Below are 17293 nucleotides of genomic sequence, written 5' to 3' on the forward strand. Positions count from 1 at the left end.
AGAACAAAGTGTGACTTTGACATTCCCAGCCTGGGACATCCCTGTGCCTGATCGTGTAAGAGTTTGCATTTCCAGTCATGCCTGAGGAGCTGTGTCCTCAGAATCTGGGGAGAACCAGGATCCACTTGGGTTCTCCCAAATTTTCTGTGCAATGAATCTGGGATTCCTGGGTCTCTGTGGGGAAGAACTTCCATCTTTTTGGTGTCAATCTGCCCTAAAAAGCATGGAAATAACTCAAGAACCACAGGGAAGGCTCGGGGGAGACCTTAGAGAACCTTCCAGAGTCTGAAGGGGCTCCAGGAGAGCTGCAGAGGGACTGGGGACAAGGATGGAGGGACAGGAGCCAGGGAATGGCTCCCACTGCCCGAGGGCAGGGATGGATGGGAGATTGGGAACTGGGAATTGCTGGCTGGGCTGGAATTGCCAGAGCAGCTGTGGCTGCCCCTGGATCCCTGGCAGTGCCCAAGGCCAGGTTGGACACTGGGACACCCTGGGACAGTGGGAGGTGTCCCTGCCCTTCCATGATTTCCCATGGCATTCCCAACTCATCCTGAGCTGCTCCACCACAGCTGGATCTGAACTTTAGCTCATTAATATTTTCCTTTGGATGGAGTCTCTGGGGCAATGAGAAAGATGAGCTGGAGCTGTGATTTTCCTTCCTTTATCCTTGTTGGAACAAGAGGAATCCCAAATGACACCTTCAGGTGGTTCCTGCCACTGGAAGTAAAGTACTTCAAATTTACTTTTCAACTGGGGGTAAAATACTTCAAATTTACTTTTGAACTCTGAGGGACAACCAATGCATGAACTGTTCTTCATGGCATGGACGATAAAAAAATAAATAATTTAAATACTTACGGAGATGTGGATTCACCGGAGCTGGAAAACAGAGGAAAAATAAAATTAATTAAAAGAAAAAATTCTAGTTCATCAATATTCAGATTATCCTAAATTTCCCCTGGCTGAATATTGAAATTCATCTACTTCACACCTTAAGAGGCTGGAAGAGAATGAAGTCCAAACCTTCACAATGTCCACAATATCCTAAGCATGGGAATGGCTTCCCAGCTTAATCCAGAGGAATCTAAAACCTGGGAATGGAATCAAAGGAGGGATTATTCTGTGGCTCTGCTTGCAGAAGGAGAAATTTGAGGATGGATGATTTAGGAAAAGGCCCTTCTGCCACAGCCCCACAGATGTGGGAAGCAGAAGGAAGCTGAGCTCAGGGCTGGAATTGAGTTTTATCACAGAAAATCCAAAATTAAATTTTATCTCCAATTAATGGGGACATCTGACAGTGCCAGAGCATCACTCCAGGTTTTCTTGCTGCCCTTCCTTGCTTTAATCCCAGCCTAAAATTCAGCAAAATCCCAAATTCAATCTAGAGTTTCCACAGCACCTCTAAATTAGCACCACTTCACCTGAAACACGAGCAGAGATTTGCTCCAGTGTCATCTCCCCGAGAAACCCAATTTTTACATCTTTTACCTACAAATTACCTCTGATTCTCCAAAAAACCTCAATTTTACAGGATCCCTGAATGATTGAACCTGGAATTAGCTGCACTTGCTGGCAGCTGCATTGACTGAGGCTTGATTTGTAACTAAATGCAGGGGTTTGGGTGGAAAATCTCATCAGGTGTCACCTCGAGTCACACGGTTTGGATTGTTCCCAGCAGAGCAAATCCAACACTCTGTGTCACACCCAGGCACAAAAGCAGACAAGAAAATGAAGGTGGTTAAGCTGAATTTATTCAGCATCAGAAACCTGGGGGAAAAAAACCCCTCCAAAACAACCAGAAAAAGGCAAAAAAAAAATCCCACATTTGGAGCAGCACAGCTGCAGGAGAACGTGTAAAGGGGTTTGGAGGATCCTGGAGCAGTTTGGGATGGGGATGAGATGGGTTTAGGGGAAGTTTTTATCATTTTGGTGGGAATTTTGTGGCAGGAAGATGGTGGTAAATGAGGAATCATTGAAGTGTCACATTTAGGGATCCTTCAGCCTCCTCTTTAAGGTCCTTGTTGCTCATTCATTGCAATTTTTAAAGCACAAAACCAAACAAACAACAATAAATTCAATTATTAATGAAATAAACACCCTAAAATAGGTATTTGGATGGATTTAACAGAGGATTGAATTTCTGGGAATATAGGAAACAGGATGTATGGATATTGTGGTTTTCTTTTTAAGTTTAAGTGGATTAATCTTTGTCAGAGTGACCTTTTAGAGGGAAATTTATAAAGACCTTCCATTATTCCTTATATAAATTTATAGATTATATAATCTTGCAGAGGACTACAAACAGTTGCTCTTTTTTTAAAGACAATAATTCACATTAATATGAAACCTGCTCATTCCAGGGGAAAAAAAAAACAATTTTGTTTGCAGATTTTTCTTTAAAACTTGTCCTGCAAAACAAGAATCAACTGTAAATCTGCTGTCTGATGAAGCTGGCATTAATTTATTCCAACTTTTCCTTATTTCCCACAAAAAATTAGATGTGATTTTGGGCTTTGGCTGTTCAGAATTATTTTGGTTGGGCATTTTTGTTGGTATTAGAGTTGAAAATTTTCCTCTGTTCCCATTTCTCCCCTTCCTTTAGGGATGACCACACTCATGACATGGGAAATTCATAAAAACCTTCCATTATTTCTTACATAAATTTATAGATTTTATAATCTTGCATAGGAGCACAAACAGTCACTGTTTAAAAAGAAAAAAAAAAAAAAAACAATAATTCACATTAAAATAAAACCTGCTCATTCTGGGAGAAAACAACCTTTGTAGATTTTCCTTCAAAACTCATCAAGAATCAACCTGAAATCTCCAATTTCATGAAGCTGGCATTAATTTATTCCAACTTTTCCCACAAAAAAATTGGATGTTATTTTGGGGTTTGGCTGTCCAGAATTTTATTAGGTGGGCATTTTTGTTGTTATGAATCATCCAAGAGGTGAAAATTTTCCTCTGTTCCCCATTTCTCCCCTTCCTTTTGATGACAACACTCATGACCATACTCAGGACATTATCCAAGGACTGGGAACAGCCACGCCATTCCGGGTGACCCAGAACATTCCCAATCCCCTTTTCCTTGGATTTGGGGTGCTCACCGCTGTATTTGATGACCCGGATGGTGGAGTCACCCTCCCCAAATCGGGTGATGGGCGTCAGGCGGACCTCGTAGGCCTCGGGCTTGATCAGCTCCGTCAGGTTGTAGGTGATCAATTCCCCCTTCTGGATGTTCCCGTTCACCGTGATCTCCTGCTCCCACCAGCGCTGCTGGCCGGCCTGCCATCCAAAAAATCCAAAATATCCAAAGGTCAGAGGTTTTGGGATTTGGATTCACCTTAGAAAGCAGAGCACGCCTGGGAAACCTTCAAAATTCCAGAAGAATCAATGAGGAATACAACAAAGGATTCAGCAAGGGATGAACTTCTTGAACTATCCTACCATGGAAACCACACCAAAAATTGGGAATATTTCTTCCAGAGGCCATTCCTTCCCTGCCAGCTGACCATGCTCTCCCAACAGAAATCAAATGGCACTTGGATGAGTTTTGGGGCAGGAAAGGTGTGTGGGAACAGACCTGGGCAACCTGCAAAATTCCAGAAGAATTGGAGATGCAACAAGGAATGAACTTCCTGAGTTATCCCACCGCGGAGAATTTCTGTAACAAACCACACCAAAAATCGGGAATATTCTTCCAGAGGTCCGATGGCCCTTGGATGTGTTTTGGGGCAGGAGTTACCCCAGTTGCTGAGGATTTGGGATACTCAGCAGGCAGGGATTACAGCCAAGGAGCAAGGGTCAGTTTGTGGTGATTAAGTTTTAAAAAAATAAGTAAAATTAATCTTTTAAAGCCAAGTTTTATGTCATTATGCCCATGATACCTGTGAGCACTGTAGGACAAAAATTAAAAATATTCCCTATTCCAACTCATCTTTGGGTAAAACTGAGATTTCCCAAAGAATTTCAATAATGAATGAGGAAAATTTGCAATTACCCAAACCAGACATTAATTTCTATGAAATTCAGCCTCTGCTTTGAATTCTTGCCCTTCTTTCCAGAAGCAATAAAATCTTCCTTATTTTCTCCTTTCTGAAAGGAAAACAATTGGATTTTTCTTTTCAGGATTATCCTACCAAAACCAGGGTTGGATATTGATATTTCTCCATAGGAAACAACACACATTTTGACTTTTTTTTCCCCTTGCAATCAACACCAGCTCTGGTCTAATCCTTATTTTTCACCATGGAAACCAGAGGAAAAAAAGTCCGAAACAACATAAAATTGTTGCTGTGTTGGATGGAAAACAACCCTGATTTTCCAGCTCTGCTGTGGAATAAATAAATATTAAAAATAATTATATAAATATACAAATATACAAATGAATAAATAAAAAATATATAAAGCTACAAGTATATGAATTATACATATATTAATAAGTATTCAAATAAAAATATAAAACAAATATAGAAATATACAATAACTGTATCAATATATCAACATACAAATACATGAATAATAAATATATAAATATATCTATATAAATAAAGAAATTCAGGATCTGCCATACCCAGCTTTGGTTTTCCCACTTGGAAAACCAACCCAGCATTGGAAATAGAGCCATAATCCCAGAAGCTGCTTCCCAAACTTGGGAAACACCAACTACCTGGGCTGAAAAATATGGAAATAGTTGAAAATAAATGGAACCCAGGACACCCTAAAATAGGACTTAATTCCTACAATGCCTTGGGGTGCTGGAAACTCCCAGCACTGAGCTGGAGATGCTCTGATTCCAAGCTGGAATCATCCAAGACTGTTTCCCTTGGAATCACCTTGGCTCCCCTGGATGGGAAAGAACCAAATCCTCATCACCACTTCCCAAAATTCCCCGTGCAGCCCAACGCTGAGCCTGTGCTTTTTTCCACGAAAAGCCAAGATTGGGGCTTCCAAGAAAAAATCCACAAGGAACAATCATGAAACACAACCCTGCACTTCAATTCCTGTGTTGAGAGGTGGAATATCCATTGGAACCAGGATTCAGTTGGAAAAGGAATTTTCGAAAGGAAAAAAGTCTCATAATCAAAGCCTTTTTCCTCACAAAGATAAGGATAAAACTCAGGTGGGAAATAAACTTTGGAATTAGTTTTCCAACAGTGAGGAATTGACTTTAGCCAAGCTGGAATAACAACTTTTCAGTGGTTTGGGAATATTTATGTAGCCCTGAGGAAAAATGGGAGCAGTTCCCGGAGCATTTTTTTTGCATTATCCTGTAATTAATTAAGCAGAGAATATCCACACTGGCAACTTGGAGCACTGAAAGTTTGTCTGGGACAGGACTCCTATTTCCCTAGGAATATTTAGGAATCTTTGTTCCCAAAAGAGGCAGAAAGCAAAAGGGGGCATAAATGGGGCAGATTTTTATTCCAGAAGGTTGGAAACACCCTGGTGCTTTTTATTTTATTTATGTGGTATTTTTTTTATTTTATGGGGTGCTTTTTTATTTTATTTATGCCAATAAAAGGAGGTTTATTCCATGTCTTTCGTTGGAAAACTCTATTCTCTTAAAGCCTTGGAATTCTGGATTTCCTGAGTTGATCCTCTGGGATGATTAATGATTGATTCCTTGTGTGCTCAGATATGTTCATAAAAAATAAACAGCTCCTTGCTCCGTTGTTCATGGCCTATTGATTCCCAGCACAAATTCCTTCACTGACTCCACTAGCTGGACAAGAATCTCTTTAATTCATGACAATGTTAATTGATGACAAAAAAATTAATGACAAAGTCAATTAATCCATTGGATACTCCATAAAAAATTGTGGCGGTGTTTAAAGTAATTTTTTTTTTTTGCCATTTATAACCACGTAGATAGAAATTCCTTAAAAAAAAAGAGATTTATTTGGAAGTCTTATATCTAAAATTGGACTGTTCAGCTCATGGACAAATGGAATATTTGCAAATATTCCAGTTGCACATCACAGAGGGAAAATTCCTAGTAAATTCCTAGGGAAAAACTGTGTTATTCCCGCTTTTCTTTCATAATTCTGACTGGAATATAATCAGAGATATACAGGTGAGAATATAAAATTGAGGAGTGGCTCCTGTGTCATATTCATTCCCAAGGATGGATTTGGAATGCCTCAGTGACAAATATCTGGGATTCAGGCAAGCTGTAAAGGATGGTCTGTTCTTGATGGAAGAGAATCATGGAATATCTTGAGTGGGAAGGGATCCCAAGGATCATCCAGCCCAGCCCCTGTCCCTGCCCAGACCCCCAACAATCCCACCCCGGGCATCCCTGGCAGCACTGGCCAAACCCTCCTGGAGCTCTGGCAGCCTCGGGGCTGTGCCCATTCCCTGAGGAGCTGTTCCAGTGCTGATTCCACCCTCTGGGGAAGAACCTTTCCTGAAATCCACCCTAAACATTCCCTGGCTATTCCCTGGGTCCTGTCCCTGTCCCAGGGAACTGAAATCTGAGCTGCCCTCAGGAGGATGCTGAGGACCACAGCGAGGTCTCCCCTCAGCTCCTCCCCTCCAGCTGCACCATCCCAGTGCGCTCAGCTGCTCCTCACACAATTCCCCTCATTTCCCCGCCTTTTTCTCTTTGATTAATATTTTCACAACCAGCAGAACCCCAAACCCTGACATGTCTTTCTGTGTGGAGCCAGTCCTGCCTCCCTGCTCTCCTGCAGAGGTGGATCCTGGCTCTTGTGGATCCAAGTGGGACCAACAGCTCAAACCCAGCCCAGACTGGGCAGGTGAGGCTTGGCTTGAGCCAGGGACAAACTGATCCAGAGTGTCCTGAGTGGGAGTTGGGCTCTGATCCCAGGGAACAGCAACAGGACAGAAGGAAATTCAATGTCCAAGGGAAGTTTAGGATGGATTTTAGGAAAGGTTCCTCCCCCAGAGGGTGGAATCAGCACTGGAACAGCTCCTCAGGGAATGGGCACGGCCCTGAGGCTGCCAGAACTCCAGCGGGGTTTGGCCAGCACTGCCAGGGATGCCCAGCGTGGGATTGTTGGAGGTCTGGGCAGGGAAGGAGTTGAGCTGGACGATCCTCGGGATCCCTCCAACTCAGGATATTCCAGGATTCACTGATTTGGTGAATTCTCTAATCCTATGGATTCCCACAATTTGGCAGTTGCATAATAAACCTCTTTGCCTTCCTTTTCTCCTCTAAAGCCCATTCAACAGTGGGCACGGTCTTTCCCAATTAAACCATTCCTAATCCAGGGGAAAAATCCTGGGCATGTAATCGACTTTCTTCTTGAAGGATTATATCAACAATCCTCCAGGATTTGCTCCTCCCATTCATTTTCATTATTTCATTGTTTTATATTATTATCATCATTATTTCTGTGATACATGTATTAAAAAAATATCTATTTCCCCCTTTTTTTTAGAACCTAAATTCCCAAGTCTTAAAAAATAAAGAATGTGTAATCCAAGGATTCAGAAAGTTTTAGATACAAATTTTAGGGGCTACAAATTGACAGCTGAAAAATTCAGGTGTCAGAAACAGCTGGTCCTCAGCCAGATTTATTGTCTGAGGTCTGAGGATGAAAGGGATGGGAACACTCCAGGGAAAGCTGAAAAGTTGAGGAAGCCACGGAGCCAACAATGAAATCCTCTTGAAATGTGGGAAACAGCTCCGGGTGTGAAGGCAGGGTGGGAAATGGTCACTGGGAGAGGGATCCTTTTATCAGAGTGAAATCAAACTCCAGCACCAAGATCTGCTAAAATCTGGAGAATTGGGAGAGAAAGCACTCTGCCTCCTGGATTTCCATCCCAAGGGATGATAATAAATGATCATGGAAGTTCTGCACTAGGACACTTCAGCCCATTTGGTGAATGAATGGGAATTCAGGGGATTGCAGAGCTGGGAAGGGGATGTTGTTTCCTTGCTTGGAACAACTTCAAACCCAGGGAGAGAGAGAGGGACTTTGGATAAAGACCTGGAGTGCCAGGACGAGGGGAATGGCTTCAAAATATGAGAAGATAGGGATAGATGGGATATTGGGAATTGGGAATTCCTGGCTGGGCTGGAATTGCCAGAGCAGCTGTGGCAGCCCCTGGATCCCTGGCAGTGCCCAAGGCCAGGTTGGACACTGGGGTTGGAGCAGCCTGGGGCAGTGGGAGGCGTCCCTGCCATGGCAGGGGTGGGATGGGATGAGATTTGGGCTCCCAAGCCACAACATTTTGGGATTTTGAGACTCTTTAATCAGAAAGGCAATAAATGCCTTCTCACTCCCTTTATCCATAGCCATTTATCCAAGGCTGTGGGATCTATGCCGTGGCACTGACAGAAAATTCCCATCTCTGTTTTCAGCCAGTGACTGCTCAGCCTTTCCCAGGATATTTGAATCCACCAGTCCCTGCTCAGTGCTGAGTGACAGCAGAAGTCAAAAATCCACTCAAACCCAAAGGTGACCGGGAGGAAGCGCCAGAGCCGTGCCCTGCTCGGGGCTGTTTGAAGAGATTCTCATTCCCAACCCGCGGACACCGCCGGCTCCCGGGGCTGGGAATAAAGGAAAGGTGGGAGCCTGAATCTTTTATGTAACAAGCTGGAACAAGCTGCTCTCTGGTTTACAGGGACCAGCTGAATTTTTATGACTCCTTCACAGCGGAACTGCTCCTTTTCTAGGTCACGGCGGCTGCGGGGACGTGGCTGTCACCCGCTGTCACCTGCTGAGAGCAGCCACCGCGGAGATCAGAGCTGCACGCCCTCCCTGGCTGCTCTGGAAAAGTCTCCCTGCTTCAATTTGCTTTCATCCTGCTGACAGGAAATATCAGAGAGCCGGAGGCGCCCGCCTGGTGCTGCTCGGATGCTGGGAGTCGCTAAACGTTGTCATTTGTTGGGAAGAGATGGAATTCTGGCTTTGGGAACAGCAAAGTGTGGAAAGGGAACATCTCCACGTGGTGCCAGAGGGAGCCAGAGGTGGTTGGAGCAGCTGCAGGAATGGAGCTGCTCTGGGATGTCCAAGTGAAGCTTCTGGAAAAGCACAAGGATATTCATGGCTGTTCCAAACTGAGCTCCGTGAGGCAGGAGCTGGAAGAGGAGGTCCAAAAGTGGTTTTGTCTGGGTGGATAAACTTCCAGGAGTAGAGAAACCCTCTGAGAGGCATTTGGGACCATTTTCTACAAGCTTGGAAAATATTTTGTTGGAACAAGCTGCCCAGGGAAGTGCTGGAGTTGTCATCCTGGAAGTGTGGATGTGGCACTTGGGGACATGGATTGGATTTGCTGGTCTGAGAGGGCTTTTCCAACCTAAATATTCCATGATTTGAGACTTAATAAAATCAGCTTCTGGAGTGTCAAAGGCTGGCCAGGGAATACACACAGAGATGCTTGGAAAAGGACAAAAACCTGGAAGAATCTGGGTCACTGATTCCAAAGCCACATCAAAAAATGCATCATTGAAATGCAAAAATGCATCCATGAAATGCATTACTGTTGGAATATTCTCCAGAGGGCTCTTAAGGAGATGGATAAATGTTCCTGCTGTTCAAGAATGTCTTGGCAGACCTTGGAACATTCCCAAGGAAGCTGAGGGTGACCCAATCCAGGCAGTTCCCCTGACAGGACACCAAGGTTGTCCCCATCCTTCAGCTCCAGATGAAGGGCTGTGCTCAGCAGTGCCCCCAGGAATGGAAATTCCCTGTGCTCCACACTCCCTTTTCCACAAATGCTCCATGCAGGAGGATTTGGAACCTCCTGAGCTGCTCTAGCATCCAGACCAGGTGTCCTGACAGTGCCACATGTCCCAGTTTTATGGCTGATTCCTTTGGCCACAAATAAATCCCAAAGCAAATCCAGTGTGCCACTGGCAGAAGAAGTGAGGTCCCACCAGGAAATTCATGGAGCCCGAAGGCTCTCAAAGACAAGTTCAGGAGCTGGACTAGATGATTCTGGTGAATCCCTTCCAGCTCTTTTCCCATAAATGCTCCATGCAGGAAGATTTAGAACCTCCTGAGCTGCTCTAGGATCCAGACAAGGTGTTCTGATTGTGTCACATGTGAATTTTATGGCATATTCCCCACGGACAATTGAGGAGACCTTAAATCCCATCCTGGATGGGCGGGGACACCTCCCACTGTGCCAGGCTGCTCCAGCCCCAGTGTCCAGCCTGGCCTTGGGCACTGCCAGGGATCCAGGGGCAGCCACAGCTGCTCTGGCAATTCCAGCCCAGCCAGCAATTCCCAGTTCCCAATCTCCCACCCATCCCTGCCCTCTGGCAGTGGGAGCCATTCCCTGGCTCCTGTCCCTCCATGCCTTGTCCCCAGTCCCTCTGCAGCTCTCCTGGAGCCCCTTCAGGCCCTGCCAGGGGCTCTGAGCTCTCCCTGGAGCCTTCTCCTCTCCAGGGGAACATTCCCAGCTCTCCCAGCCTGGCTCCACAGGAATTCCAACTCCCAGCTCTGAATTCCTTAAGTCAAAATCAGCATAAATTTCATTTTCAGCATGATCCATAAATATTTCCCTGATCCATCTGAAGCTTAGAACCAGTTTTAAGTCGGCAGGAGCAGACCTGGTCCAGACCTCACCTTGCTGTTTGCAAATGCAGCCTCAGAGCTGTGAAGAAGCAGCACAGGAGGAATCAGCCCTGAAAAGTGGAAATTGGGAATCACAACCATTCCTGCTCTAATTTAATTTCCCAATGCCAGGAACATTGATGAAAAACGTGTCCCTGCATGTCACAATCTCTTTTTTTTTTTTTTTTCTTGCCAAACTTTTCCTCCCTCATTCCACAAAAAAAACCACACCCAAACCTCTTTAGATTTCCAAATTCAATGAGTGTAGGGAAATCTTTGGGACAGAAAATATTCCCTTGGAGGCGAAAGATTAAAATCCTTTATGGAAACAACATGAGGAATATTCCAACAAAAATGTGGAGTTCCAACTCTCTCTGTTCCCTCACTGAATTAATTGCTACAAATGTAATTTCTGTGACTGGTTCTGAAGAAATCTTTCAGTATTTTTCATGCCCCAGAGCAAATCCAATGGATTGCTGGAAATTCCCAGCTTGCCAACATGTTCCCCTTTGGAGCAGATGTGATCCCCATGATCCTGAGAGAAGGAATCTGCAGAATTCCTGCTCTTCAGGTGGGGTCTGAAATAAAAGAAATAATAAATAAATAAATAAATCCATTTCTCCTGGGGGACCTCAGTTTCCATTTTGCCATCTTTCCATTCTCACTCCATAGGCAGAAAAGTGACAATTCCCTATTTTTGTGACTCCTCTGCCTTCCTGGCTTCCCTGATTTGTTGTTAAGCCAAGCTTAATTATTTTATCAAATAATATTTATAACATTATCTGTGATGGTTTTTTTTTTTTTAAATTCTCCTTAACCAGTGCTTGCAGTGCCAGAGTTTTTCCCTGTGTCCTGCTTTCCCAGCAGTGGATCCCTCTTGGAGTGAGGAATTTCTCTCAATCCCAGTGACAGCAGAGAAGCAGGATGTGACAGGAATGTGTCAATGGTTCTGTGACTCAGCCAGGCTTAGTGGATATGGGGAAGGAATTCCTGGGAGGGTGAGGAGAGGCTGGGATAGAATTCCCAAAGAAATGGGGCTTTGGGGAGAAAAATGGGAGTATTTGGATAAGGCTGACACAGAGTAACTCCGTTAATTACATAAGATAATTAAAATGAAATTAAAATTAAATGGGAAAAACAGCTAAAATTCCTAAACCAGTTAATTCCACCAGAAATTCCTTTCCTTCAGCGAGTTCCTTCCAGAATTTCCTGCTTCCTCCCGGGGCCTGGGACCCCCGGAGCCGATTCGTACCCAGCAGTGCCAGGAGTTAAACACGGATTAAACATCCCCGATTCCATCTCACATTCCTGGGATGCAGGAAGATCCCAGCTCCAGCCCCCTGCTGGCAACACAGCCCTTCCCTGGCCGTGTCCCAGGAACTCCACAACTTCCAGGGAAGTCACCCAAACCCAAATCCCAATAAATAAAACACCAAAATTGGAATTTGCTTTCCAAAGCTCATCTGAGTGGGAAATCTGTGGGATAACAAACGATTTTCTTCCTTATATTTTCCAAAATATCGCTCTGTAAAATTCATTTAAATCTTTCCACTCGATATCCCACCCCAATTATTATTGCAGGTGCTGAACATCCCAAGATTTTCAGGATCAATCTGTTGGGGGATTATTTGAAGGGAAAGATCAGTGGGAAGCTGACAAAATTCCCAAAAATTATCAGCTGGATGCTCCCAGGGAAGGAGGCAAATGGAGAAGGATGACTTGGAGGAGGATGGATTGTGGAAATGGACTGGGAAAAAAAATTAATTAAAATGAAGTAGAAATAAAATAAAGTAAAATGAAATGAAATGAAATGAAATGAAATGAAATGAAATGAAATGAAATTAAAGTAAAATAAAGTAAAATAAAGTAAAATAAAATAAAATAAAAAGAAATAGAAAATAAAACTAAATTAAATAAAGTAAAATAATATAAATTTAAAAAGAGAGAATAAAGAAAAAAGTGAAATAAAATAATAAAGTGAAATAAAATGAAATAAAATAAAAATGTAGTAAAATAATATAAAATAAAATAAAACAAAAATATAATAAATGAAGAATAAAATAAAATACAAATATCAAAATTAAAATTAAATAAAATGAAGTTTCAAAAGTAAAATGAAACAGATTGAAGCAAAATAAAAGAACATAAAATGAAATTTAATAAAAATAAATAATGTAAAATAACATGAGGGAATGGAATGGAATAAAATAAAATTTAAAAAAATTAATTTTTTTAAAAAAATAAAATAAAATAACATAAAATAAAATAAAATAAAATAAAATAACATAAAATAAAATAAAATAAAATAAAATAAAATAAAATAAAATAAAATAAAACAAAATAAAACTATATAAACCAAAATAAAATAACTAGTTCCCTCAGGGCCCAGCCGACATCCCGGAGCCAGGCGGCTCCCGAGGCAAGCCCCGCGCGGGTGCTCCCGGCCTCACCTGGCGGATCCCCAGGCGATAGGCCAGGATCCGATCCACGGCGCTGGGATTCATCTGCGTCCACTGCAGGCTGTAGGAATAGACCCGCGGCCGGTTCTGCCACAGCGGGTTGTACGTGTCGTAGTAGAATTCCGGGGCGTAGGCTTTTCCTGGGGAGAAGGATGGAGTTAGGGAAAGCGCTGATGCCTCAGGTTTAGCTTTTATATTTTCACATTCTGTGCTGCTTTGGTGTGTGGGGCTGTGTTGAGGACTCCCCATGCGTGGAGACGCAAGGCTTGACTCCATTTTCAGAAGGCTGGTTTATTATCTTATGATATATATTATATTAAAATACTACATAAACACTATACTAAAAGAACAGAGAGAAAAGAATGATCGGAAGGATGCAAAGAACAAGAATAGAATAAATAACAAAATCTCGTGACTGCTCACAGCCTCAACACAGGTGGCTGTGGTTGGTCATCAAGTGAAAACAATCCTCATGGTCTAATAAAAGATGCACTTGCTGCATTCCACAGCAGCAGATAGTTATTGTTTACATTTCTCTCCTGAGGCTCTCAGCTCCTCAGGAGGGGAAAATCCTAGCAAAGGATTTTTCATAAAAATATCATAACTACAGGGCTGGGCTTCAATGAGGGGATGGTGAGCTCTGTGCACAGAGCAGGGACACAAAACAATTCCTGCTCCAGCTGGGCACCAAGGACAAATGATCCCAATCTCAGCCCAGGAGCACAAAGCCCGTGGGCTGCAGAGAGAAAAACAAGCAGGGTGGGACTGCAGGGGCTGCAGCTGGAACTGGACACTGAACTGCAATGTGCACATGGAGCAGAGCTGAGCCCAGGGAGAGACCCCGGCAGCGCTCGTGCATTTTGGGGCCATTTGGGTTCATCTTGGGGGCAGCCCTGGCTGGGCTCTGGTGCTGCCCAAGGTGGATCCATGGAGGAGATCCTTGGAATCAATCCCTACTTTATTCTGGAACTCCATCCAGCCTCTGTTCTAAGGCAGCCTTCCCAAGGCATCACCAGAAACCATGGAATTCCCTGGCCCGGCAGCCAGAGAATAACTCAGCCAGCCAAGAATTCACCCATCCATCGCAAAAATGGAGGGAAAACACAGGAAAATCATCAGGAAATAACTTCAGTTGGGCATTCCCAGATCCAAGGGTTCCAGCTGGAGCCACCCCTCATTCCCAGGATCCAAGGGCTGAGATCCAACTGCAGCCATCCCTTCATTCCTGGGATCCAAGGGCTGAGATCCAGCTGCTAATTCCCAGGATCCAGGGGTTGAGATTCAACTGCAGCCACCCCTCATTCCCAAAATCCAGTGGTTGAGATCCAGCCCCTCATTCTCAGGATCCAAGGTTTGAGATTCAACTGGATCCAGCCCCTCATTCCTGGGATCCAAAGGCTGAGATCCTACTGCAGCCAGCCCCTCATTCCCAGGATCCAAGGAGTTGAGATCTTTCTACTTCCATCCATACTTTTGCAGGGATTTGGCAGTGGGAATAATTGGCAAAGGGCTGGAAAAACCTGGGAAAACATGGCCTGCCTGTCACACAGAATATGGGAGGGATATGGATTCATTACTCCCTTCCCTTAACTGGGATTTCAGGAGTCTGTGACGAAACAAACACTGAATTTAGGGATTTTCTCCTCAAAACTATCCCTGACTCAGGTGGAAATAGAGAAGGATGAAAGGCATTTTGAATTCCAAATGGGACAATTTCCATCAGCAGAAAAGCCGTGAGAAGAGGAGGAAAAAATGCCTTAAAAGCCCCCCAAAATGCAAAGGAACAAAGGCAAAATCCTGGGAATAAACAGCAACATGGCACCTATTGATCCAGCTTTTCTCTCCGACCACGCTTTTCTTTTCCCAGGATAAAAAGCCCTCTTAGCCAAGATATTTTTCCCAATTGCCCAGGGAATGAGTACCTTCAATTAGCCCAGAGTGGAGGAGCAAACAACAATATTCCAAGGAGAGGGAGCAAAGCAAAACCACTGCTGGAAAAAAGGGACTGCAGCGGGAATAAAAAGGGAGCAGCAGTCGAGACAATTTGTTTTCCTTGTTCCTGAGAAGTGGGAATAATGGGAAAAGCTCATGCTGGATGCAAATTATCCTCTTCCCACTCCCACTGCTGTTGGATATAATGGGATCTCTGGGGGGGACTGAGAGGAGCCGTAATGAGCCACTTGTCACAGGAGGGGCACTTGAACAACACCGGCACCTTTGGGGGAGTAATGAGGCACCGTGAAGAGCTGCATTATCCCAAATCCCTGTGAAAACAACGCCGGGAATGGAGAGGCTGGAAATTCAACAGCACAATGCTCAGAGCTTGCCTTGTAAACTTGGGGAAGCAGGGACGTGGTTTGGAGTGCAGGGAAAGCAGAGGTGGCTTCTGGAAGTGTGGGAGTTATGGGGAACCTGGAAATGTCCCTTGTCCCCAAATCCCTTGGCTCTGGATCTTGGGAGAGGAGGGACCTGGAGCTCCTGGATATCATCCAGGGGAGGGATGTGAGGATGTTGTGGTTTTCTCTGAGGCTTCCCAGAGCTTTGAATGGAAGCAGGAGTTGGGTTGTGTCACATAGAAAGTTCTGCTCATGGTCAGGAGCCTGGAGGTTGGCACAATGTGGATTTTGGGGTGGAAGATCATTTTTAGCTGGGATGACAGGAATGTGAGAGGTTTCTGGGATCTCAGCTCTTAATGGGCTTCCCACCTCAAAGCCCAGGTGATCCAGAGTTTGTGGAGTTTCATCCCTGGGGACCCTGCGTCCAGCTCTGGGATGAGCAGGACAGGAGGGACCTGGAGCTCCTGGATCTGGTCCAGAGCAGGGATGTGAGGATGAGGAAGGGCTGGAGCATCTCCATGCCCAGGAAAGGCTGAGGGAGCTGGGGCTGCTCAGCCTGGAGAGGAGCCCCAGCTGAGAGGGGCCTCAGCCCTGGGTGCCCCATGTGTCCCTGGATGTCTTTGTCTGTCTCTGGGTGCAGGGCCCTGGGCACTGCCAGGGATCCAGGGGCAGCCACAGCTGCTCTGGCAATTCCAGCCCAGCCCCTCCCCACCCTCCCAGCCAGGAATTCCTTCCCAATATCCCATCTAAATCTCCCTTTTTCCAGCCTAAAGTCATTCCCTGTGTCCTGTCCCTCCATGCCTTGTCCCCAGTCCATCTCCAGCTCTCCTGGAGCCCCTTCAGGCCCTTCAGGGGGCTCTGAGCTCTTCCCAGAGCCTTTTCTTCTCCATTTTCTTCTCCATTTTTCTTCAGTCATGAGCATTTGTTGTGCAGCATTCAATCCCTCCAGGCAGTGCATCCAAACGTTTTCCACCAGCCCTGTACCAGTGTAAGGTCAAAAATGGGATGAATTCTCTGTGGCACTGAATTAGAGAAACCAAGCAAAGGGAAAAGTCACTTCAGCTGCTCCATCCCAAGCTCCACAGGGATCTAAGAGCTGGAGAATTGCCCTGAACAGAAGTGGATTGAGGCATTCCCCTTGTCCTGGCACTCCAGGCCTTTATCCAAAGTCTCTCTCTCTCTCTGGGTTTGAAGTTGTTCCAAGCAAAGAAATAACATCCCCCTCCCAGCTCTGCAATCCCCCAAATTCCCATTCATTCACCAAATGGGCTGAAGTGTCCTAGTGCAGAACTTCCATGATCATTTATTATCATCCCTTGGGATGGAAATCCAGGAGGCAGAGTGCTTTCTCTCCCAGTTCTCCAGATTTTAGCAGATCTTGGTGCTGGAGTTTGATTTCACTCTGATAAAAGGATCCCTCTCTCGGTGACCATTTCCCACCCTGCCTTCAAACCCGGAGCTGTTTCCCACATTTCAAGAGGATTTCATTGTTGGCTCCGTGGCTTCCTCAACTTTTCAGCTTTCCCTGAAGTGTTCCCATCCCTTTTATCCTCAGATCTCAGGAAATAAATCTGGCTGAGGACCAGCTGTTTCTGACACCTGAATTTTTCAGCTGTCAATCTGTCACCCTTAAAATCTGTAAAAAACCTGCCTCCTTGGATTCCACATTCCTTATTTTGTAAGACTCGCGGATTTTTCGTTTTTAAAATAAAAGGAAAGAGTTTTAGCTGGTCTCTTTTAGAGAAAATGATCAGCCAGGATTCCTCATCCTGTGGTCTATTGGGATCACTCAGCCATTTATCCCTGAGGAAAAGAATCCCTTAAAGGAATTGTTGCTGGACTGGGCACTGCAAATTCCAACTGGGATGAGAGCACAGCAGCACAGGGATCTCAGCAATGCCACAAGTGCCCCAAACCCTGTGTCCCTAAATGTCCCAGATCCCAGAGGGTGGGATTGGTGTTG

The 17293-nt window shown here is 44.7% G+C and overlaps 1 protein-coding gene across 2 annotated transcripts in view; it reads right to left on the reverse strand.

Annotated features, from left to right (window-relative positions):
• Positions 1-17293, reverse strand: part of MDGA2 (MAM domain containing glycosylphosphatidylinositol anchor 2) — a 194626-nt gene that overhangs the window by 21912 nt on the left and 155421 nt on the right. For both annotated transcript variants that reach the window (XM_064422771.1, XM_064422772.1), the window contains 3 exons: positions 12986-13134; positions 3111-3288; positions 859-879 (listed from right to left, as the gene is read on the reverse strand). In XM_064422771.1, the coding sequence (XP_064278841.1) occupies positions 859-879; positions 3111-3288; positions 12986-13134 (348 nt within the window). The remainder of the gene's footprint in view (positions 1-858; positions 880-3110; positions 3289-12985; positions 13135-17293) is intronic.

The sequence above is a fragment of the Passer domesticus genome, chromosome 6 (assembly GCF_036417665.1).
Source record: "Passer domesticus isolate bPasDom1 chromosome 6, bPasDom1.hap1, whole genome shotgun sequence".
Classification (NCBI taxonomy): domain Eukaryota; kingdom Metazoa; phylum Chordata; class Aves; order Passeriformes; family Passeridae; genus Passer; species Passer domesticus.